The sequence below is a fragment of the Eretmochelys imbricata genome, chromosome 8, assembly GCF_965152235.1.
Source record: "Eretmochelys imbricata isolate rEreImb1 chromosome 8, rEreImb1.hap1, whole genome shotgun sequence".
NCBI classification, from domain to species: domain Eukaryota; kingdom Metazoa; phylum Chordata; order Testudines; family Cheloniidae; genus Eretmochelys; species Eretmochelys imbricata.
The window spans coordinates 74678069-74701734 of record NC_135579.1 but is presented as its reverse complement, the minus strand read 5'-3'; the positions used below and the strand labels follow the sequence as shown (position 1 = coordinate 74701734).

General features: G+C 38.3%; 2 protein-coding genes and 1 long non-coding RNA gene across 10 annotated transcripts in view; 2 read left to right on the top strand and 1 right to left on the bottom strand.

The window, feature by feature from the left end:
* Nucleotides 1-9010, top strand: part of CCDC18 (coiled-coil domain containing 18) — a 73288-nt gene extending 64278 nt beyond the window's left edge. For 7 of the 8 annotated variants that reach the window (XM_077823799.1, XM_077823797.1, XM_077823801.1 and 4 more), the window contains one exon: nucleotides 421-948. In XM_077823799.1, coding sequence (XP_077679925.1) covers nucleotides 421-948 — 528 coding nt within the window. Of the gene's footprint in view, nucleotides 1-420; nucleotides 949-8841 lie in introns of those variants that run through there. The other variant, XM_077823804.1, reaches the window with a different exon arrangement.
* On the bottom strand, nucleotides 8999-23666 carry LOC144268680 (uncharacterized). The gene is made up of 3 exons (XR_013346832.1): nucleotides 23367-23666; nucleotides 22031-22275; nucleotides 8999-10420 (listed from the first exon to the last, which is right to left on the bottom strand). It is a non-coding gene; the product is annotated as an uncharacterized LOC144268680 (long non-coding RNA).
* LOC144269135 (retinol dehydrogenase 8-like) lies at nucleotides 11928-18271 on the top strand (the record flags this gene model as incomplete). The annotated part of the gene is made up of 3 exons (XM_077824634.1): nucleotides 11928-12046; nucleotides 13831-14014; nucleotides 17771-18271. Coding segments are annotated over 3 exons (537 nt in total), but the record flags the coding sequence as incomplete, so codon positions are not given.

The following is a 23666-nucleotide window of genomic DNA, read 5'->3' as shown; positions in this document are numbered from 1 at the left end:
CGGCCAGCACGTCCCTTGGCCCGCGCTGCTTTCCGTAGCCCCCATTGGCCTGGAGCGGCGAACCGCGGCCAGTGGGAGCCGCGATTGGCTGAACCTGCGGATGCGGCAGGTAAACAAGCCGGTCCGGCCAGCCAGGGGCTTTCCCTAAACATGCAGCAGATCTGCTTTGAGAACCACTGATGTAGATGCTATGCAGAAAGAATAGGCAAGATTTAGATCTAGCCTGGGCATGAAGACCTAGAGAGAGCTCCAAGTCAAAGATGATGTCCAGGATTGAGTGAGAGGCAAGATGATGATGATTCCACAGTCATTAAGGAGGTAGTGGGAAATATATTTACACATGGCACAGAATACAGAGGATAGTTCTAATGAACATTAGCATTTAAAAAAATGAAAAATATTTGTTTTATTGCACTGTAGGAATCTGAAGTAACGAGATTACAAACGAGAATTGCTGGGCATGAGAGAACAGAAGGCATCAAGAAGCTACCAATCCCGCTTGTATTATCAGATCATACGCTCTTCGATGTTCAAGAACAGGATTCTTTCAAACATTCTCATACGTCATACTTCAAACATAGAAAACTGCGTCGTTCTATAAGTGCTAGTGACTTAGGTGTTAAAGATGATGATTCCCTAGATCTATCAAAAAACATGTTAAAAGACTTCAAACAAATGCTTACGTTACAGCCCTCAATGATTCCAGAGAGTCAAAAGGATTTTCTTCATACTGCACCAAACAGTTTGAATGAATCTTCATTCGATCCCCTCACATACACTGTAGATGAAGATGTGACATCAGACAGTAATGACTTCCAGACACTTAGTGGAATGCTAAAATATATCAACAAAGAAATGAGGCAGTCTGAAAATGCTTCTGTACAAATATCATGTAGTACAAACTCAAAGGAGAATCAAGAATGTGGTTTGTGGTACAGTAATTCTTAATTTAATTGTGACTTTTTATATAGGGATGGTTCATTAACGTTTGTATCTATTTATGGCAACGAGTTCCCAGATTTATCCAGGGTGTGGATCACATTTTAGTGAAGCCATTTCATAGATCACCCAAGTTATTTTGTTTTTTTTATTAAAGATACACTGTCAAGTAACTAAGGCCCAAAATTTAACTTTTTGTTTAAAACATTCACAAAACATAATAGGCCAACTTCTCCTCTCAGTTGCACCAGAATAATTCCACTAACTTTAATGGGACTGCTCCCAGTTTATATTGGCGTAAATGACAGCAGATATTTCCCCTGTGTCAACAGAAATATTTAATAATTCATATTTTATTAGCATTTCAATAAAGAATTTTTTTTAAAAAAAATTCCCCTACAATACTGGGGACTTGAACACAACACTCTTTGAGGTGAAGTTTTTGTTTGCCTTTACTTTGGTGCCTTTAAAGTCTTCCACAACATAACTATTCCTAGTAGTGACTCTTAGCAGCCAACACTTCCTTATGGAAAGTGAAATAGATATATAAACCAAATGAAACTGACTAGTTCACTTTCACTATTGAAGCTGAGTGAAGTGCAGAATACAAATGGCACAACTGGAGAAAAATCTGATTTTTAAAATTCTTACAGTTTTGATAGTTACAGTAATGTTGCTAATGACATTATTCCTTTAAAATGTATATTAGTTACGGATTTAATCGGATTATAAATATGAGTATTCACAAATTATTCTGCTTAATCTGTTTTCTTATTTACAAGATTTTTGTATTCTTATCAAAGTACTGTATAAGTCAGTGTGGAGTCTGAGCAACTGTTGGATATCTGTAGACTACATTATAATATATTTATTTATTAAATATTGAGATATTTTAGTCCTGTGGTCTGTACTATATTATGTATCTAAATGCTGGCATTTATGGATTTCCAGAGAAGTTGTCTCTTACTGTGGTAGAAACTATTATAAAGCAACACCTATTAATGTTTCTAGGCCAGGCTGCGGGATGTGAGACAGAGACTGTGTGGCTATCAAACATGCTGTAACTAGTTTATTTTAATGTCTGATCAGTTCCATAAGAGAGAGCTTATTTAAGAGAAACTATAAAGAGATATTACTGCAAGACCACCCTCAATACAAATGGATTTTGATCTGGCAAATTAAACAAGGAAGTTGAAAGTAAGATTCTGACTACAAATACTACTTTAACTAGCATACATATCTGTTTCAGGGACAAAGATTGTGAAGAAAGACTATTGCCGTCTGACAAGCAATAAAACATAAGTGAAATTGTTTTAACACAGCATTGCATTCAAAGAAGACATTTTTAATTCAGTCGTGATGTACACAGTTAAATATATTTATATTGATTGTAAATCCCAACCCTCTTGTTTTTCCAATTTTGTTTTAATATTATTGCTTTGAAATAATTTGTATGGTAACTTTGTTTTGGAAATAAAGGATTTTTTTTTTTTTAAAAAAAAAATCCTTAAATTATAGGGATAAATTTGGCTGGTCCTTTGTGACTAGGATTTTTAAAATCAGAGTCCTTAATCTTTATATCTAAATTCTACCTAAAAGTGATCCTGAATCACTGCTTCATTAGCAATTTTTGTTGAGAGCGTTTTATCTTTAGTGTAGTAAAAATACACTGTTGCTGACAAGGCTTTTCTTCAAACCATCAAATATAAGGCAATTTAGAATATAGGGTGAGCATAATATTGAGTCAAGACTTTAAACAAAATCTTGCTTGTCTCACTCCCACAAGTAGTTTCATTCACTGTTAGGGGAAGGAAATTCAAGGCCTAATCCTGCTCCTTTTGAGGTCCATGGACAAGTTCCCATGTGCTTCAGTGGAAGCAGAATTGTGCATTTAAGTTGTCTTATTTTAAGTTGTAAATTAATACATGAAGTTATGTCATTTGGTTTTTAACTTCACAAAAATCTCACTCAATTTAGCCCTTAAAAATGTCTTCTCTACGCCCCCAGTCTCTAAAGTTAAAAAACAAACAAACAGATGTATAGGGATCATATACAACAAATCCAGGAACTAGGTGGACTTAAGGGCATGAAGTCTGAATCCCCTATGAAATCCTGAATCTACACAGTTGAGATTCCAAAGCTTTATAGTATTAAATCACTCAGAATGAGCCATGCTAAAAATGTACTTGCGTGAAAAACGCATCAGCAAAGCTATTAGCAATGAAAGTGTTTCAGAAGAACAGAAAATAATAGTGTAATGCAGTTAAGAATTTAAGGCCCAAATGTGCATATTTAGAAATCATTAAGGGTGCATCTCAACCAGTAAAACTAGCACTTGTATTTCAGCAGCTGTGCAAATGAAATTGCTGTACAGACACAGAGCTCAGGCATTTTTACCAGTGTCAGGAAAACCTGCTCCACTGGTGCTGGCAGCTCCTGAAATACAGGTACAGATTTTGCTCCTATAGAGAAGGCCTAAATACACAAGATACATGTTCTTACAGCCCCAAATAATGTATAACTGGTTTTGGCTGTTTGGAAAGATTTATGCACTGTAACAGAAGGACTTAGTTTACTTTTGGAAATAACCACATTTTAAATTTTTTTCATCAAGCCATTTGCTTCCCTACAGAACAACAACAATAAAATCTATTAGAACTGTCTTGGCCAGTGTAATAACAGAAAAACAGTTCAGAAGATTTAAACCATTTTTTTCCTCTAAACAAACCAATAGGCCTCTAGGCTAATAACGTGTGTGCCAAGTTTCAGACAGATCTTTTAAAACAATAGAACTTTAAACGTTAGACCTCTCAAACCAGGATTTCAAATGGAAAGCTTAACCAGCCCTTAATTAGAGTTGCATTACCACATCATTGGAATTTCATCATCATAGGTTGTATAAAGCCTAGGTTGCCCCTCTTACAGGTGCTAAATATAAATGTGCATGAACAGCGGAAGCATTTTGTCTAATAGCTGAATCAGCTAAATACAGTGTGAGCTGAAATTTTTTATCTGGCCATTTGCTTTCCCTAGTGAAGTCAGGATCAAACCTGATAGCCAAGGTTAAATTATAATTACATTTAGCTCATTCATTTTAGATGTCATCTTGTGCCTTATTTGAAAAGCTAGTTATTCTGCTTGTTACATTAGCAAATGTATTTTTATTAGTTTGGAAAGTAGGGAAAGCCTTTGTGCCAAACCATAATTTCACTTTAGTAGGGATCTAAACAAGTCATTTCTTTATATGCCTATATAAAATGGTTATTAACGATACTGGAACATTGAGTGCACTTTTCCAAACTGTATTAGATAATATGGGATTATTGATTCTTGGAAAATATTCTTGTTCTGTGTATACTGGAAGCATTGTCATCCTGAATGCTATTTAGAAGTGTAACTGTTAGTATCATTTTATGTAGCTCTAAAGTTGCAAGAGACCCACTCAGACGTTTCTTACTGACTTGTAATTTATCTATTTGTTAACCATGTATATGGACATATTGTAACATTAAGGGTGGACCCATACTAAATTCCCAGCTCTAAATACCCCCAAATTTGGGAGGAATTCAGATCTAATCCAAACTTTTCAGCCAAACCTGTTTGTGTGTAAGTTTTTTTGTTTTTGGTAGTAAGATCTCAAGGCATGCGAGTTCCTTCAGCCTGTTCAGGAAGCAAAACGCAAAGGGCTTTTGCATCTGAGTGACCGTTAGAACTGTTCTGCTACAGCGCTTGTCTTGTAACCGCCTTAGGATATCTCTTTATTTTCACTTCTTCTGGGTGTGGCTCTTCTCTTCTTTCACTGATGAAGATAGAGGGAAATCAACCAGGGAGTTACTTCCCCCTCTCTGATTCGGCTGCTGTTGGGGAACTATCACTCTCCTAATCAAATACCCAACAACTACTTGTGTTAGACCTGGTGCATTATGAATTCCCTTTCTTACAATGCCCTCTGAAATGGTGTCTTTATTTGCTTAATTGCTGTTTATTCACTGCCTCAATTCACTTAATAGCACTTTGAGTGGCCTCTACATATTTCCACTCATGGGATGTGCTGGCCAGGTGTGGTTTAGACTGTGGAACTAGCAGTTAAAATATCTAATGTGCCCCTCTACTCACCATTTGTGAATGTTTTGAGAGCTATGTTATAAAAAGGGAGTGTGGCACTCCAGCTGAGCTCCCTCCGTTCCATTCTATCACATCCAGCTGACAGTTCAGAAAATGCTCAATCCATCAACCTTCTCTTCAGTGCCTTTCAGACCAACACTTCAATAGGTTTTAGATAGTTTTGGTACATTTTAAAAAATCTTAGTGTACTCTCCCTTATTTAGGCAGAAAAAAGGGCCAAATAATTTCTAAATGGGTTTAATTATATATCCACAAGTTTTATAATTTAACACCAGTCTCTCTCCCTTAAGGGATTAGAGCCCATTCCACTACAACCAAAGCAGCATCTATGCCCCACTCATTGAAATACCTTACAGATTTAATTTTACAAATGCCAGTCTTACAAAAGACCAGTGACAAACTATTTTTCAAAGCAGGGATAAAAAATCATATGAAAGTGATGTTGATGAAGAACAAGTCAACACTGCTTCACATTCCAATGCCGTCAGTGTATTGGAAATGGCTTCACTGTGATTTGAAAGACAAAGTGATGCAGTGCACTATACTGCAACTTATGCACCACATTTACTGTAACTTTGAGATGTTCAATTTTATGAACTTTTCCATTTTAAATTCCTCAATCCCTGATAAGTTTGTAAAACATGGCTATTACTATATATAAGGCAGCAACCTTGGGTTCTGTTCGTACTTTCTCTAGACTTGGTATCCAAATAAAATGCTAGATTTGGCAGAGCAGTTCTGCAGTCTCTGTTTAATTAGGACTCCATATCCTTCCTTACGAGCTTACGGTTTTTTAAACTATTCCATGAGTGAGAATATGCAGAAGTCGCTCACTAGAGGAAGAAATGAAGGTTACTTACCTGGAACTGTGAGATCTGCTATGTGTATTCACATTCCCTGCCCACCTTACCCTCTTCCTTGGAGTCCTAATTTCTAAATGGAACCTGACTGAGTGGTGGAAGGAACTGAGGTGGTTGGAGCTCTATGTCCCTTCTTATAACTGCCCTCAGGATGTTTGCAAATGTTGGCGGGAGTAAGAAAGAGGGCAGAGGAGTTTTTCCAACAATCATTGCTTAAATTCCAGTCTAAACTGCACGCAATTGGCACATCCCATGAGCATAAATAGGCAGAGTCCATCTCAAACAACTCTGGTTACAGGTGAGTAACCTTTATATTTTAGTGAAAGACTTAAATATGTGATTATACATGTAAATTAAGCTTTTCTCCATATGACTATCATGTTTTGTTATAAATGAATAGTAATATAAAAATTTACTAAAAAGGAAAGGTAAAAGCATTGGAAACTCTAACGGGAAAGGAGGCAAACTGCAAATAACAAGGGAAAGCTGCAAAAATAGGGAAAAAAACATAAAATGTTTTGGATTGGAGCAGAGGCAAGTGGAACATTGGGAAAACTCTCAGGAGCGTTCAGTCATCTTTCTGTCTCTCTCTTCAAAGCCACACTCCTTTTTCCATTTCACTTCTTCCAGATGTTCTATTAGGACTTTTAGTTGCAAACATTTAATAATATATCGTCAATTGGCATTGTGTGGTTAAATCCTTGTGTGCCTCTTTGAGGGACAAAATCTGACCCCGCCACTGTGGCTGTGGAGAGATTGGACTATAATCTGGATAAGTGTTGTCCTGTTACACAAACAAACAGGGAGGAAGCTAGGCCTGAACAGCAGGGAGCTATGCTTCATGTGCACCCTTCGTACCCCAATGTGGAGGGTAAAGTAGGGGTGGATAGTTTATCTGTGACTGCATAGATCACTAGTCATCACTCTCTTGTGCATGACTTGTGGGTACTCCCCCATGGGGGCTGTGATAGAGGCAGTGGAGTATGACAGGAGGAGATGGTGACTCCACCTCCCTCCCCCGATATGCATGGCCTAATTATTCAACTATCTAAAACTTTTTGGCACAAATGTTTTGCAAGATTTTAAAATGGATGTTGTAATTGTGTTGAATGTACTGTACATTGATGATCCCCATCAGAGGCGGTTCAAGACAATTTTCCACCCTAGGTAAATGTCAGTGTGCCTTCTTCCGTGCCACCCAAATTTGGCCCAGTCGCCCCTGCATCCTGACAGAGGAGTGGCCACACCAAATCTACTGCCCTTGGCAGCTGCCTAGTTTGCCTGTACATAGAGTAGCCTCTGATCCAGATTATGTATACATGCAGAAGCATCTGCTCCTATTTATTAGTGTCCAGTTGGAGATTATCCCCCTAATCATACAATGTCCAGGTGTGCATTTTCAGTTTTGTTGGCTCAGTGAAGCTGTAAATAAAGCATAAAGGGTCAGTAATACTCAGCTGTAGCCACAACATTTAGGTGATTGTTCATCAGAGTAGCAAGACTTCCCACTATATCTGCTGCCGTCCAGCTGAAAATAATGGCTCAGAAAACTGTACTCATCACAGGTTGCTCCTCAGGAATCGGACTGGCCTTGGCTGTAAAAATGGCCAGAGATGAACAGAAAAGATTTAAAGGTAATGATATTTCTGAAATTAATATCACACAGTACTGCATCTTCCATGTTGTTAGTCACTTTCATTTTGTGATGTGACAGAGTGGACTGTACTAAGTGCTGAGTGTCTCACCGTCTTATGGATAGATTTTCACCAGTCTGTACCTGAATTCTGTTTAGCTTCCCTTCTCCGCCACTCTTATTACTTTTCCCTTTCCTGACAGGAAGATACAATGCAATCAGATGTACTAATTTCTGCGAACAGATGGCAGTTCTGTAACTGTATTGAAATGAAATGTTTATCTGAACTAACATGATAAATGTAGCAGTGGTATAAAAATGGAAACTTTTTAAATTAAAAAAACAAAAATGCATTTGCAGCACACTAAATAAATGTACCTTTTTACAGGTTAGTCCTTCACACAACTGCAGATAGCTTTACTTGGCACTTAGCAAAGTTTTGTTGGTGTAAATGCAATTCCTAATTTTAGGAGGAGAAACATTGTGTCTGGGAGCCCTTAATTAAATTAGCAATTTGTTTCTGAGAGGCAGGATTCAGTATTTCTTCCTTGCATTTACTCCCATGAGGGAGGAGAGGGAAAACTTGGTTCCACTGTCTGCCTTACAAAACAGAAATATTTGCTGCAATTGTATGTAGTTGACTAAATAAATTTAGCAATTCAGATCAGGTTTACTCTCAGTAAGTGTCTTATTCACCAGGGAACAACTGTATGGATTTATGGAAGTTAGAGTAATTAAGTCACAGTAATATTAAAGCTGATCTATACGATGATAAATATCTTGCAAAACAATTCTGCAGTCTGAGGAATCATTTGTTTCACTCCCATGTAAAATCCTGGCTGCTTTGCTAAATACACTGGCTGTGATGTTCAAAAATGAGTACCTAAAGATAGGCTTCTAACTCATTATTTAGGTGCCTAAATGTGGACTTAGGAGCCTAACTTTGGCACCCGTTATTTAAAATCTTGGGCTTAGTTTTTCTACCGTATCTTCCCTAATTGATATAGAAATAAAAACACATAGCTATGAACGTGGCTGTATAAGTGGTTTATTTCTCCATTCGCTCCTTCCCAAAATCTGATTTAGGAAAGTTAGAAGCACTATATAAAAATTTAAAATACATTCTGTTTTAGGTTGTTATCAAGGCCCTATCACCAAGATATCTAAGCACTAAAATACAGACTTAAAGGTTGTATGCACTGTAACTTGTGTCTCCTGTCATTCTCAAAGGAAAAGCTTTCTCTGTAGTTACATTTCTGATTACTTATTTATAATACTTTACAGTGTATGCTACCATGAGGAATCTGACCAGGAAGGACAAACTTGCAGAAGCTGCAGGCAGAACCTTGGGTAAAACCCTGGAAATTAAACAACTGGATGTCTGCAATGAAGAGTCTATTAAAACTTGCGTCAGTAGCATCCCTGACAGAAGGATTGATATATTAGGCAAGTAATGAACACAAATGAAAGATGGACAAGAAGTCAGGATACAAGATTTAATTTAAGGGTCCTTTTAAATATTTCAGAGATGTTTCAGTAACATATTATTCTTTCTAAAAATGTTTATGGATTTAAGTATAAAACCAATAATACTGTACACTTCTATAACGTCTTCCATTCAAGGTTCTCAAGCCATTTTACAAATACTAATTAATTGAATTCAGGCACAAAGAGATCAAATGACTTCTACAAAATCATCCAGTAGGTCTGTGGCAAGGTTGAGAACAGAACTTGGATCTCCTGATTATCCATCCTGTGCTTGAGACCTAAGACCACCTCTACCCTCTGAACACAGTAGACCCCTATTTATTTGCTCTAACAATAGGGTGAACCTTTGTGAATTAGCAAGTAAGTGAATAAATAATTAAAAGACTAATGCATCATCAAATGCACATGGTTAATTTCTAATAACAGTTATAGTTCCATTTTATTTTATACTTTACTAGTAAATTTTCTGTAATATATTTTGTAAAAATAAATTATAACATAATATGGCAACTAACTACACCCTCAGCTTTTAAATCTTGGCTAAGAGGAAGCAGAGCCTGCCTTTTGGGGGGAGATGATAGGGGAGCAGCAGAACAGCAAGGTGCAAATTAACATGATTTTCTGCAAATTGCACTATGCTCCAATTTGACATTCCACTTCTTACTATCAAGTGTTCATATTATGGCATGACCATTCTGGATTTTTGAAACCACAAGCACTCAAATGGAATCTTCTCTTGACCCCCACATAGTGACAAAGTTCTCAACCAATGCCAGTTCATTTTTAAAAAAAATAAACTGACATTATGAGGCGCTAAACACAAAGTAGACCAAAAATATCAAACAAACATACTAAGGCCTGATCCAATACCCAGTGAAGTAAACTGAGACGCCATTTGACTTGATTGGGCCCCTAATTCTTAATACTGAATTATAAGCAAATATTATAGGGAAGTTTTTGCTCATTTTTTCCCTTATCTTTTCCTGATTTAAAGAAAAAAAGTAAGGCATAAATCAGAAATAAACAAGAAAAACTTCAGAATAGCAGATATTTTAAAATGTATTTGAGTAAAAGCAAAGACATTCCATGTCAAATGTAATCTCAAGGTTTCAGTGAGAAGCTGAATAACTAATTGCTCTTGTGTGTTTTAATCCCTTATTCCAGTCACTCATTTATACCACCATGTGTTTTCCAGTGAAAGTGCTAAGTTAATATTTATTGCCGTTACTACTCACTATTGTGTTTTGCATCTGTACAGTTAGCAATGCTGGAATGGGGCTCATTGGACCTATTGAATGCCAGACCATAGATGAGATGAGAACTGTGATGGACACAAACTTCTTCGGATTGGTTCGCCTTTTGAAGGAGATTTTACCTGATATGAAGAAGAGAAAGAGTGGACATATAGTTATAATAAGTAGTGTAATGGGAATACAAGGCAAAGTATTATTATGTACTAATTATTTGTAATTTAAAACTCACATTTTTCAGTTCAGAAAAATGTGAATGCGATCTAGTATATGAAGTTATTGTTTCCAATTTACAAACATGGGCTTCAGTTCTACATTCTTACTCACACTGAGTAATATATTATGTCAGTACTCTCATTTAATTTTAATGGGACTACTTGCAGAGTAAAGTACTACTGCTTGTGAGTAAAGCTGGCAGATTTAGGACCATAATAACGATGTCTGATTTTTCTGGAAAGTAGCACTTTGCTCTTTTCAAAAAGTGATTTCATGTGGAAACTTGTCTCTGTGTCTTGCTTGAAGGGACTATGCAGGAAAGACCAACACATTTTAATACACTTTTTTTATGCACAGGTATTTTGTGAAACTAGCTTTAAAAAAAGCTCTGCCTTAAAAAGATTTAGTACATATGCAGTCTGTTAGTAATTCACATATTTGACACAGGAAAATATTCCAAGCAGTATATACAAAGTTGGTCTTCCAACACTGCTCTCTCTCTCTGCCCCCCACAAAAAAAAACAGAACAAAAAGATGGAATCAACAGTTCTACACTGAAATATTCTAATTGTTTGATCAGTAGGTCCTTTCCCACCTCCATTGGAGTCCTCCATGTCCCAAGTCCTCCATATCCCAAACTATCAAATCAGTATTTCCTTTCTGTAAGGCTTTCCCTCTTACTAGACACCCAGGTGTTGCCACTAACCCCCAAAGGGGAAACATCAAATGGACCTCACTTTAGAGCCAGATAATGTTGCTCTTAATTTGGTGCTCCACCCTGCATAAACTTACTTGTATGCATCTTCTCAATAACTTTAATAGGCCTCTCACATATGGATTATTCATGTGAGTGGGCAGTTATAGGGTCAAGGCCTTGGCTACTAACAGTTGCTAATGAGCAACATGATGCTCACCATCCATCTTAGAGGGTTGTAATATTGCCTCCTCCGAGTCACCAAGAAGTGAAAAATCCAAATCTTTTAAATCTTAGATCTCTTGCTTGCATTGCAACACAGCTGCCATGCCAAATGCTGCAGATTGTATTACACATGTAGATCGCTGTATTAGACCACAAAATATCTAGCATAAATACCATGCACTAGATCCTCTGCTTTGGCCAAGGAACAGCTTGAAGGCTGCTCTAACCTGTGCCAGTTGCAATGGCACCTAGGGATCATAATAGTCAGGGTGCAAAGGAGACAATCGCTGCTCAGCAGGTATGCAAAAAAAACAAACAAACAAAAAAAGGCTTGGTCACCCCAGTGCATTTAATAGGAGTGGTTTTAACATCTTCATAACTTGAATTAGCGCAACATAAATCATGAGGATTTTTTTTCATGCTCTCATAACCACAAACAGCTTATATTTTAGGAAATATAAGCCCCTCAAAAACTTAAAATGATCTTAACATGATCTGTAACTATTTTGTTTTTGCCTTCAGGTATTTTGTTCAATGATGTTTATGCTGCATCTAAATTTGCTGTGGAAGGATTCTGTGAAAGTTTAGCCATACAAGCACTCAAGTTTAAACTTCAGTAAGTGTTGACCCAAAGGTGTGAGGTACATATCAGACTGTGCTTTAAAATATATCTTGAGCTAGTAGGAGTCGTACAACCCTTATATAGCAGGCTGCTATCCTGGAGAAAGAGGATGAAGAATTTTTCCTCTTGAATTGAAGCTATACATTCACAAGAAGCCATTGAAACCTTCTTATAGAAGTTCCCTTGCCCTCCCTACCAAAGTACTGCAAACATTTAAATGACAAAATAAACATGACCTACAGCATTCAGATTAGGAGTAAGTTTAGCTTTGAAAAAATATGTATAGCTTTCATATACATCCCTGGAAACCTGGTCTCTCATCTACCGTACTATGGGGATGTGGTCAGGTAATATGTGTATCTCAAAGAGAATGTTTTCTCTAATCTGTAGTACCCAGATACATTAGTGAAAATGATCAATAATGACTTTCATTATAATGATTATTGGAGACGTTTATATAACAACATAGTGGTATGTAGCACTTTCAATAGTGAATAAAAATGGGGCCTTGCCTCAAAGAGTTTACAATGGAAATCAATCAAAGCAAGACAGAAAGAGGAGATGCCTACAGTCTAAGTGAACAGAGCATGAGCAAAAGGGATGCACAAAATAAGATTGTGAGGTAGTTTACATGGTAGTTCATAACTTTTTTTATATCATTACTTAAAATGTATTAGTTTCTAATGAGAATTTAGTAGAGAATTACTGTATGTGTAAATAGGTGGGCTCTGAGAAGGGGTTTAAAGGAGACAAGAAATCTTTGTGGCATATAGGGTTAGAGGACATTAAAGGCATAGGAGGCAGCATGAAAGAAGGAAGAAGAAAAAGGTTGCATGGAGAAATGTGGAACTGCGATAATGATAGTGACCAGCGATAATGTAAGCAAAGGCAGCACTGTGCAGAAGTTTTAATTTGGGAGTTCTGCTTAAAAATCAATAGCCTGGTATAGCCCTTAGGAATAAGGGGCAAAGTACAGATATTCGTTAACACTTTAACCCAGCCACAGAACTGGCCAAAAATCTTTTGTATAAAAACCTTGTTCAATAGATAACTATGGTTGTAAACAGGAAGGACTTTTCATACTTAAAACTTGAGAATGGAGCTGGAGAAGGAACTGGTGCAAGGACCTTAAGTATTTCTTAGCTTTACTATTATGCACTTCTGGGCAAATCCTGCTCCTCCTCCATAGGTCCAGTGAGCCCAACAGCAGCAAAAGTCTGGGCAGCTGGACTTTCTGCCTAAGCATTTGTACTGTACTTTGTGGGTACCACAGAATAAGAGTGCCTTCCAGAATTATATACACCCAAGAGGTAACCAAAGAGAATCTTTGGGTGATCTCTCTCTCTCTTTCTTTTAAATACTTCTACTATTACTACTATGTAGGAGAGATAGCAAAGAGATCCATTTAGCACTTTGTCCAAAAGGCAGTGAGGTTTACGATCATTTTTAAGTTTTGTTACAGAGATCTACAGCTGTGAGCCAGCAGCTGAGGCTTTGTCTCCTGCTCCCACTTCTGCCCTAGACTGATAGTTCCACTGCTCCCCAGCAGTGCAGCCAGTGTTGTTCTCCCACTTTCTCCCATGGAAACCCCCAGTGCCTGTCTGAGATACTCAGGGCAAGAGCTGTGGTATGGATCTCCCCCTTAAAGAATTTATTGTTTAAAAAATGTTAACAAGTGCTCATTTATTTGCAGCCAGTCACTACCTATATAAAGGATAGCTTTACACGTTTCCCATATAGAAGGACAAATCACCAATATGTTATTGTTCTTGTAACAGGCTAAGTCTGATTGAGCCAGGCCCAGTGATCACAGAATTTGAAAAAAAGGTGTTTGAAGATGGAATGAAAATGGATCTTTCGGCTGCTGATGAAGAAACTGCTGACATGTTTACTAATATTTACCTTAAAAATTACAAACAGATTTTCCAAAGCCTGGGACAGAGTGCAGAGGACATAGCAGAGGTAATTAGTCAAACTATTTTGTGTAGTCTTAGAATGCTCTGTTTGGTTGTTGACCCACTAGACTTCATTAAGCACAACCTCAAGCATTTACTGGATCTAGAATTTAGAAAGATCATGTTCTCCCAGTTTTAAAAGGCAACTGTGAATCTTAATCTGTAATACCATTGAGTGGATAGTTGCAATGTGATCTAATCACCCAGTGAAGTCAGAATGACACAAGTGTGCACGGCCACCAGAAATCTAGATGGGTTACTACCATTGTTTATGGCCCCTCTCTTGCTCAGATTCCACTAGTGCAAACCCCTACACCCATGTGAAATCCAGCAGACTATCCCAGGAACCAACAACAGAAATGCAGCAGCAGATCACAGCAGAACATAGCTGGAGGCAATCTCTGATATTTGAGACTTTATAGAGCACAACCAACACCATGAACTGCTTCTAGAAGCATGTAGGTAGACAACGTAGAGTATGGAACATCAGTCTTACAGACTCACCTCTCAAATTTAAGCTGTTGCATTGTGCCAGCTGACATGCTCTTCAAAAGTAGGCCAAAGTAGAACTCTAGGGTAAATGAATGCTTGAGGTTACAAGGGCCTGAATCACTGTGGAGAGGTTGAAATACAGGAAAGTTTGCAGCCTTCAGATCAACCATAAGTTAAAAAGGACAGTGTGTGATTAAGGGCATCTTGGAATCTAAGAGCAGAAATGGATTCTAAATGTTTACGAGCAGCATTAGTGAAGGTCGGACACACAGTCCACCTCCAATATATGAAATACTAGGTAAGGCCCTGATCCTGCAACTGGTTTTGTGTACACAGATTTGTATGCATTTATACAGCCATATTCACTTCAATAAGACTCTGCCCTGGCATAAGGATCTGCCTGTGCAGGACTGGGAAACTTACATAGAGTCCCAGTGATTTTGTTTGTGTTTTACCTTAGATCTATAGGGTGTGATTCTTAACACCCTCAGCATTGGCATAACACTGCTCCCACTGAAGTTAATGAGAGCTTTACCGCTGACTTCAATGGGAGCAAAGTTAGGCCAACACTGTGCACTTTGAAAATCCCATACAATGTATTTTTTTAATTTGAATTTGATTTAAATAGTGTCAGGCTCCTGAATCTCATGTTGTTTGTAAACTGGTAAATATGAAACATCCCGATTCACACATTTGATACCATATCTGTGAATTCAGTCTTGTTCTGTATTTAGTATTTTATTTTTAATAATTCCACAGTTAATCACTTCTAAATGATGAAGCACTTTAGTAGCTTTTACAGCAATATACAGTTGGAAAACTTAGATGCATGCAATTAATTCTTCCAGATAAGTGAGTGCAGCTAGAACTTTACAGCTACATTCTGATCTTGACGTATAAGGATGTGTGTGTTACTCCAGCTGAAATTGAGATAACTCACTCTTTGCATGCCAAGTTGAAAATATACCTCTGTCAAACGCTTGTAGTTTGAACAAACAACAAATCAACAGAGACCCTTCCTTTAGGCTGAGTTCTTCTAAGCAAGAGCTTCTAAATCAGAATCAGACTCCTGCCCTAACTTCAACCTGCATAATATGTCTTCACTGCAGAATTTACCCAGTGGATCAACATGCAAGTTTGCCTAGCTTGGGTGAGAGTGGCCACACTGCAAAGCCACGCTTGCGTTGAGTTAGTGTTATACTCACCTGTTTGAGATGCTAAAACTTCTGGGATTATATCCCATGGTTCTTAGCACTGCAGTACACTAAGCCAGTCTGATTCTCTCTGAGTGAATTGTGGGAAAACTTGTCTGTCCTTTTGGGCACACAGGGGGAATTGGGGGAAAGCACTGGACATTTATCAGGTTTCAGAATAGCAGCCGTGTTAGTCTGTATTCGCAAAAAGAAAAGGAGTACTTGTGGCACCTTAGAGACTAACCGATTTATTTGAGCATAAGCTTTCGTGAGCTACAGCTCACTTTATTGGATGCATTCAGTGGAAAATACAGTGGGGAGATTTATTCTTTCATGTTCTCTATGTATATAAATCTCCCCACTGTATTTTCCACTGAATGCATCCGATGAAGTGAGCTGTAGCTCACAAAAGCTTATGCTCAAATAAATTGGTTAGTCTCTAAGGTGCCACAAGTACTTCTTTTCTTTTTGGACATTTATCAGCACTTGAGGGGTTCAGGGTGTATCCTCACTGCAAAGTGGGCAGCTTACCAGCCTGAGTGAACATACCACTCCAGCTTTAGTGTATAGCGCCAGATGAGCCAGGTATCTTGGGTGCAAAGCACAACCAAACTTGGGTGAGAGGGGTGCATGTGTGTGAGAGAGAGAGAGAGAGATGGGATAGGGGCAAAACCCAAGCGAGAGCCCAAGTTAACCCTGCAGTGAAGATGCACCCTGAATCTCACCCTGCACTTTCTTTGCTTCACCCATGCTTATCTGACCACCTCCTTTCTCTCCTTTGCCTACATCTAATTTCATGTCCTCTTTCTTACCACCTCCATATGTTCTCAACTGATGTTTGAGAAGGTTCTCCTTGACCCTCAAAAATATCCTGAAAATCTGCTCCATGAAGTGCTCCTGCTTTAGTCACCACTTGATTACTCTGCTTTTCTTTTGTTTTAAGACTCTTAAGGTCTTAGACAGAACTTGTCATTTGTTCAGCATGCATTGCATATCATACAGCACTATGTACAGGTTTAAAGAATACAGAGACACAACCCTTTGGGCATGAGCAGAGAACTGCTAACCAGCAGTGATCCCTGGAGCCACAAACCCCTTACATATGGAACCCTATACAAGGCTAACAAAGAGATGGGTCTCCTACCTTTATTCCTTTCCAAGTTCAGTGCTGCAGTAGATTGGAGCCAGCTAGCAATTTTTATTTTGAATTTTTTTTTAATATTGTTTTGCACCAAATTGGGAATTAGTATTAGAGCCTTTTTTGGTAGTTTATATGGTAGTTTTTAGCTTTAGTTAAGAAACCACTCTGTGCTGAAGTTCCCTCAATATCCATTTCAAATAAAAACGAAAAACCAAAATGCAGCCCTTGGACCCCCAATGAAGCTTAAGTCTTTCATAATACCAAACAGGAGACATTTGGGCCAGAATTTAATCACTATGATGCTTTTTAAAGGATAAAAGGGTCAAGCAAAATACTGCACCATCCTGCTTGCCCAATACTTCCAAGAGCAGGAAATGATTGTACTCAGAAATAGGACTGATGTTGGCACTAGATGCAGTATTAGTATTAAAGATGCTCTGAAAATGTCACTGATACATGTCTGTATAGCTCCAAAGCTTGTATCTTCCACCAGCAGAAGTTGGTTTAATAAAAGATACCATTTTACCTACCTTGTCTTATTGATGCAAACAGCAAGTTTTAGAGAAAAATCCCTGTGGGAGTAAAAAACAGATTTCTGGCTTTGTAATCACACATTCCACCACTGATCTCAAATTCAAATGTTCTAAATAGTAAATATATTACTTTTGTTTAATATAAACTTCCGCTATATTTTCTAATAAAGTTGGAAAATAAAATTATGCTGATTAGTCTTAAAGAGAAACATGTTTTTTGAGGTTTCTAAATTATCCTAAGAAAGTCTTAATGGATTAACTGCCTGATTAAAATGTGGTCAAATTTCCTAAAGGATTTTACAAAGCTACCTTTGGTACTTTGCTCAGTCATTTTGTTTGTTGATTCTTGTACATCTATTTGGATGAATGATGTTCTCTAAAGATCCCATTTCTCATTCTAACAGCATACAGTAAAGATAATTCTTGCAGAAAATCCACCTTTTCGCCATCAGACCAACACCCTGTACACACCAATGACAACCCTGAAATACGCAGATCCAAATGGAGATCTACCTATTGATACCTTCTACAAAATGGTTTTTCAGCATGATAAAATCTTCAGTGCAAGTCTTAACTTCATCAAACTGCTAAGGTGGAGAAGCAGAAAAAGCTTTGATTTGGGAAACCCTTCACAATGAATATATGTATGCTATTGTGTGCATCTGGATCACTGGTTCTAGTCACTGCTGACATATTGTTTTGAAAAATATCTTTTCAATATAACTGATTACAAAAAGACATTCAAAATGTTTGGTTAGCGAGCTTAATTGAGGTATTAATGTTGATTAACTTTTATTTTGAACTTCAAGTTTCCAGTGCTTTGAAAGTAAACTGTTTCACCCACGTCAGTTATTGTCAGTAATCTTGGCCATATATTCTATTTCCAGAGTTGATCCTGGTAGAAATGTATGACCACTATTTTTTCTGAACATCAACAAATCCATTATCAAACAGCTCCCTTCAGCATTTATTAGAATTAAAAAGAAAAGATACTAAGATTAGTACTATGTGTATATCTTATTTGTAGAAAACCTGATTTGTTAGTATTGTAAAACATATTGAATTGCTTTGCTCATGTTCTAGTGATTTTTAAATCACTTAACACCTTATTCTATAATGCTATACTTCTATTTAAAAGGATTAGAATAAACTACTTGTTAGAAACCTAAGAAGTGCAAGCATTTTTATAGTTTTTAAAATGTATTTAATATGTATATCCATATTTTAGGCATCTTCTAGTCAACTTCTATGATAGTGGTGAATGGCTTATGATAATTTCTGTGCTTTCTTAGGGAACACAAATCAATATACTCAAAATTTTCAAACCTGAGGGCCTAAAGCTAGGCCCCTAAATCCAGATTTAGACATCTAGATAGAAGAGATCTGATTTTCAGAGGCGCTGTGCACCTGCAGCTCCCACTGAAGTCAGTGTGAGTTACATGTGTTCAGCACCTTTGAAAATCAGAGCACTATCTAAATCAGTGGTGGGCAACCTGCAGCCCATCAGGGTAATCCGCTGGCAGGCTGCCAGACAGTTTGTTTACATTTGCATGGCTGCCCGCAGCTCCAAGTGACCGCGGTTCACTGTTCCTGGCCAATGGGAGCTGTGTGAAGCAGTGACCAACACATCCCTGTGGCCCGCACTGCTTCACGCACCTCCCATTGGCCGGGAACGGTGAACCACGACCACTGGGAGCTGCGGGTGGCCATACAAACGTAAACAAACTGTCTGGTGGCCCGCCAGTGGATTACCCTGATGGGCTGCGTGCGGCCTGTGGGCCACAGGTTGCCCACCACTGATCTAAATGTCAAAAGGTGGATTTAAGACACTGGCTTTAGGCACCCACATTTGAAAATTTCATAGGAGTTGATTAGACATCTAAATGTCTTTAGGCTTTCAGGTTTGAAAATGTTGGCTTGTAGCTCCACTTCATTTACAGCTATGTTTGAGTGTCTGAAGCATGGGTGTTTGTATGTATGTATGTACATAGATGTACCAGTAGCTTTGATAAGGTTGGCAGTGTTCTTGGGAATAGGATTTGCTGACTGTGCTATATAACATGCTTTGGTTATACATAGTGGGATTTTTTAAAATATCTTAGCTACACAGCATTTTTTTTTAATATTTAGAATTCAAAGAATATTTGTCATCAAACAGAATAATTTTAAAGCTAAATCAAAGTTTAAACTGAATGCAATAGTATTCCTTTAAATTTCATGTTGCTTTACTGAAATGGGTATGAAAAATTTGGTTTGCACATAACAGAATCAATTAATCATAACAGAATTTAAACATACAAATTACATATTTAAGATCAAGAAATGCTATTATAACACTTGCTTTTTATAAGGTCCTGCTTTTTTGAAGATCTTTAACTATATAAACAAAGTCAAAAACCGAACATAAGAATGGCCATACAAGGTCAGACCAATAGTCCATATAGCCCCATATCTTACCTCTGACAGTGGCCAGTGCCAGATGGGGCGATTATTGACTGATCCATCCATCCTCTATCGTCAAGTCATAGCTTCTGGCAGTTGGAGGTGTAGGGTTGCATCCCTGACCATCTTGGCTAACAGCCGTTGATGGACCTGTCCTCCATGAACGTATCTTTTTTTTTTTTAAGCCAGTTATGCTTTTGACAGTCACAACATCCCATGGCAACAAGTACCACAAGGTTGTGTGAAGTAGTACTTCCTTTTGTTTGTTTTAAACCTACTGCCTATTAATTTCATGAGGTGACACCTAGTTCTTGTTTTAGGTGATGGGGTAAATAACACTTACTTTCTCCATACCATTTATGATTTTATAGACCTCTATCATAGTACCCCTTAGTTGCCTCTTTTCTTAGCTGAGCAGTGCAGGTCGTTTTAATCTCCTCATGGAAGCTGCTCCACACCCCTAATCATTCTCATTGCCCTTCCCTGCACTTTTTCCAATTTTAATCTCTCTTGAGTAACTTTGTATCATCTGCAAATTTTGACACCTTACTAGTCATCCTTTTTTCCAGATCATTTATGAGTATGTTGAACAGCACAGGTCCCAGTACAGATACTTGAGGGACCCTGCTATTTACCTCTCTCCATTGTGAAAATATTTATTCCTACCGTTTCCTAGCTTACATAACGGTTGTTGATTTATGACAGGACCTACTGTCTTATCCTGTGACTGCTTAGTTTGCTTAAGATCGTTTAGTGAGGAATCTTGGACTTTCAGAAAGCTTTTGACAAGTACACTATATCCACATGCCTGCTGACTCACTCAAAAAATTCTAATAGCTTGGTACACCTATTCAACTATTCTAATAGTTTGAAGCATGCTTTCACTTTAAAAAAGCCATACTGACTTTTCCACAACTATATCTGATAATTTTATTATAGTTTAAATTAATTTGCCTGGTAATGAAGTAAGCTGTAATTGCCCTCTAATTGCCAGGAACAGCTCTGGAGCCTTTTTTAAAAACAGGCTTTATGCTAGCTACCCTCTGGCACACAAGCAAATTTAAACAGTAGGTTAATATATAACAATTAGTAGTTCTACAACTTAATATGAGCTACTTCTGAATTCTTGGGTGAATACCATCTGGCCTAGTGCCTTATTACTGTTTGTTTAATCAATTTCAATCTGGAACAGTTCCTCAGATTTGTCCCCTAAAAAGAATGGCTCGGATGTGGCTCTCCCCCATATCCTCTGCAGTGAAGACTGATGCAAAGAATTCATTTAGCTTCTCTGCAAAAACCTCATCCTGAGTGCTCCATTAGCACCTCAATTATCCAGTGCCACCACTGACTGTTTGGCAGGCTTCCTGCTTCTGATGTCCTTAAAAAACAATTTTTTGCTAGTTTTTGTGTCCTTAACTAGTTGCTCTTCAAAGTCTTTCTTGGCCTGCCCTATTATAGTTTTACACTTGACTTACCAGTTTCTATTTTCCTCACAAAGATTGGGCTTCTAATTTTTAAAGACTGTATTTTTTAATCTAACTGCTTCTTTTACTCTGCTGTTTGACCATTGTTGAATTTTTTGGGCTAAGGTATGCATTTAGTTTGAGATGCTATTATGGTGTTTTTAAATAGCCTCCATGCAGTTTGCAGGCATTTCATCCTTGTGCCTGTTCTTTTTTTATTTCCAATTAACTAGCTTCCTCATTTTTGTGTAGTTCCCCTTTTTGAAGTTAAATGCTACTGTGGTGACTTTCTTTGGTATTTTTTCCCCTACAACAGTGTTAAATTGTATTACATTAATCCTATTATCTACTGGTTCAGCTATATTCACCTCTTGAACCAGATCCTGTATTTCACTTAGGACTAAATCAAGAATTCCCTCTCTCCTTGTCGGATCCAGAAAAAGCAGCTCCAAGAAATTGTTGAAATATTCTATGCTAAGTATTGTTGCACTGATGTTCACACAATTACTTCTGATACTTGGCAAGGTTATAGGGAAAAAAACATTAAATGATTCTAGTATGCACACACATGTATCACATTCATTCTGGGGAGAGGTCTGAATTTTATTTTTAATTATGGTTTTTACCCAGCCTATACGTTTAGGACTAAGTACTCCCCCAAAATCCACAGCTCTCCCATCTATGTCAATGGGTAGTTTGCATAGTGCTCATGAGGGGAATGTGGCCTTTATCTAATAACTGAATTTATTTATTCTGTACCTAATTATTACATTCAGCATCATCCAGTGGGGCAAACGTTCACCTTGAAGACCACTATTACTTCTGCCCTTCATTTCTTTCTTCCCTGTCTTCATTTTTGTTTCTTTCCCCCTTTAATGTTTTTGTCACTCCTCTGTTTTTTCTTCATTTCCTTTCCTCCATCAACTCCTGGTTCCCAACCCCTCTTGGAGGGTGTAAGACATCTGGAATAGATTCCCTACCTCTATGTGACCATGCTGCTACATCTGTGAAATATATGGGAGAAAAAAAGTGTCACTTTGTCCACAAGATGCTCCTATTATTAGATTACTCAATAAAATGTAACATAAAGAGATCCAGAAATTGCCATCGTATTCAGCTTTCTGAAGTCGACATATCATTTATCTAACGTAGAATACTCTGCAACTTGATGGCTAAAAATTGTCTTAAAGATGGGTCAAACTGTATTAGCACTGGCTGAAAAGCTTTATAAAGACAACTGCAAAATGTCTCGGAAATGCATTTAGAAATCTAGGTTTACTGTAGTACCTGCTGATGACCACCAAAAGGTCTACAGTTAAGGGCTTGTTAGCTGGGGAGTTATTGCAGAATAGTCATTTCTGATTAACTATTTATAAGCAATACATCAGATATTACAGGCTGACAAACTCTCTCCTGTTTGCTGAAATAGTAGACCTAAAATATGGAATTGCTGATGGTATCACATTGGGAATAAAAATAAATGTTGGAGCTGTGGGACTAAAAGCAGAACTCCAATCAAACCACTGGCTTAAATTTAGATTGTGCAGCAGTGTGAGTTAAGTCAAATAACCCTAACTTAGACATGATATACTGTGTGCTACTGTCTGTGTGCTACATCAGAATACAACTTTGAAACTACTAGTATAGATATCAAAATGGGTTATTTTTAAGATGATTTATTTTGAAATTTGTAAATCCTGAAAAACTATGGTAAAATCAAGGTCTTGCTGATGCCTATAAAGTACTCAAAACTATTCTGAAGGTATCGACCGTGTACACTGGGCTCCTAGTCAGGTCACAACACTCAGTGCAACGAAAACAAATGATCACGCCTTGTCATCCATTGGGGACGCACTGCAGACGGTGAAGTAGGGCCTGCTGGAGCCCGAGCTAGGGGCACTGTTAAGGAGTAAAGGTGTGCCCCCCACTAGGAAAAAAGATGGGTTTTAGCACGTGTTAGCTCACATGGAAGTAGTAACTAACAGAACAGAATCCGCATGCAGACAAGGCAGCGGTTGTTCTTGCTCATGCGTGTTAAACCCCGCCTGGTGCACAGGGGCCTTCAGCACGACTTGTCCACCACATTAAAACCCACCTTTGCTGCTAGAGAAGAAAGGCCCCAGAGGTAACACAGCCGCACAGGGCGCATCGCGCCGTCTGCACGTGCGGGCGCCGCCTCCGCCCCCGCCTCCGCCCCCGCCTTGCCCCGGGCGGCGCACACAGCAGCGCCACGAGGCTACTGAGCACGTGGGTCCAGCCTTGCCCCTTTCCTCCGCCACCGTCCGCCCGGTGCTGCCCCACTTCAGCTTCCGGAGCCCGGCTAGGGGCGGGGGGACCGCGGAGCGGAGTGGAGCGCCCCAGGGTGGGCGCGGGGCTTGCGCCAGAGCTCTTTCCG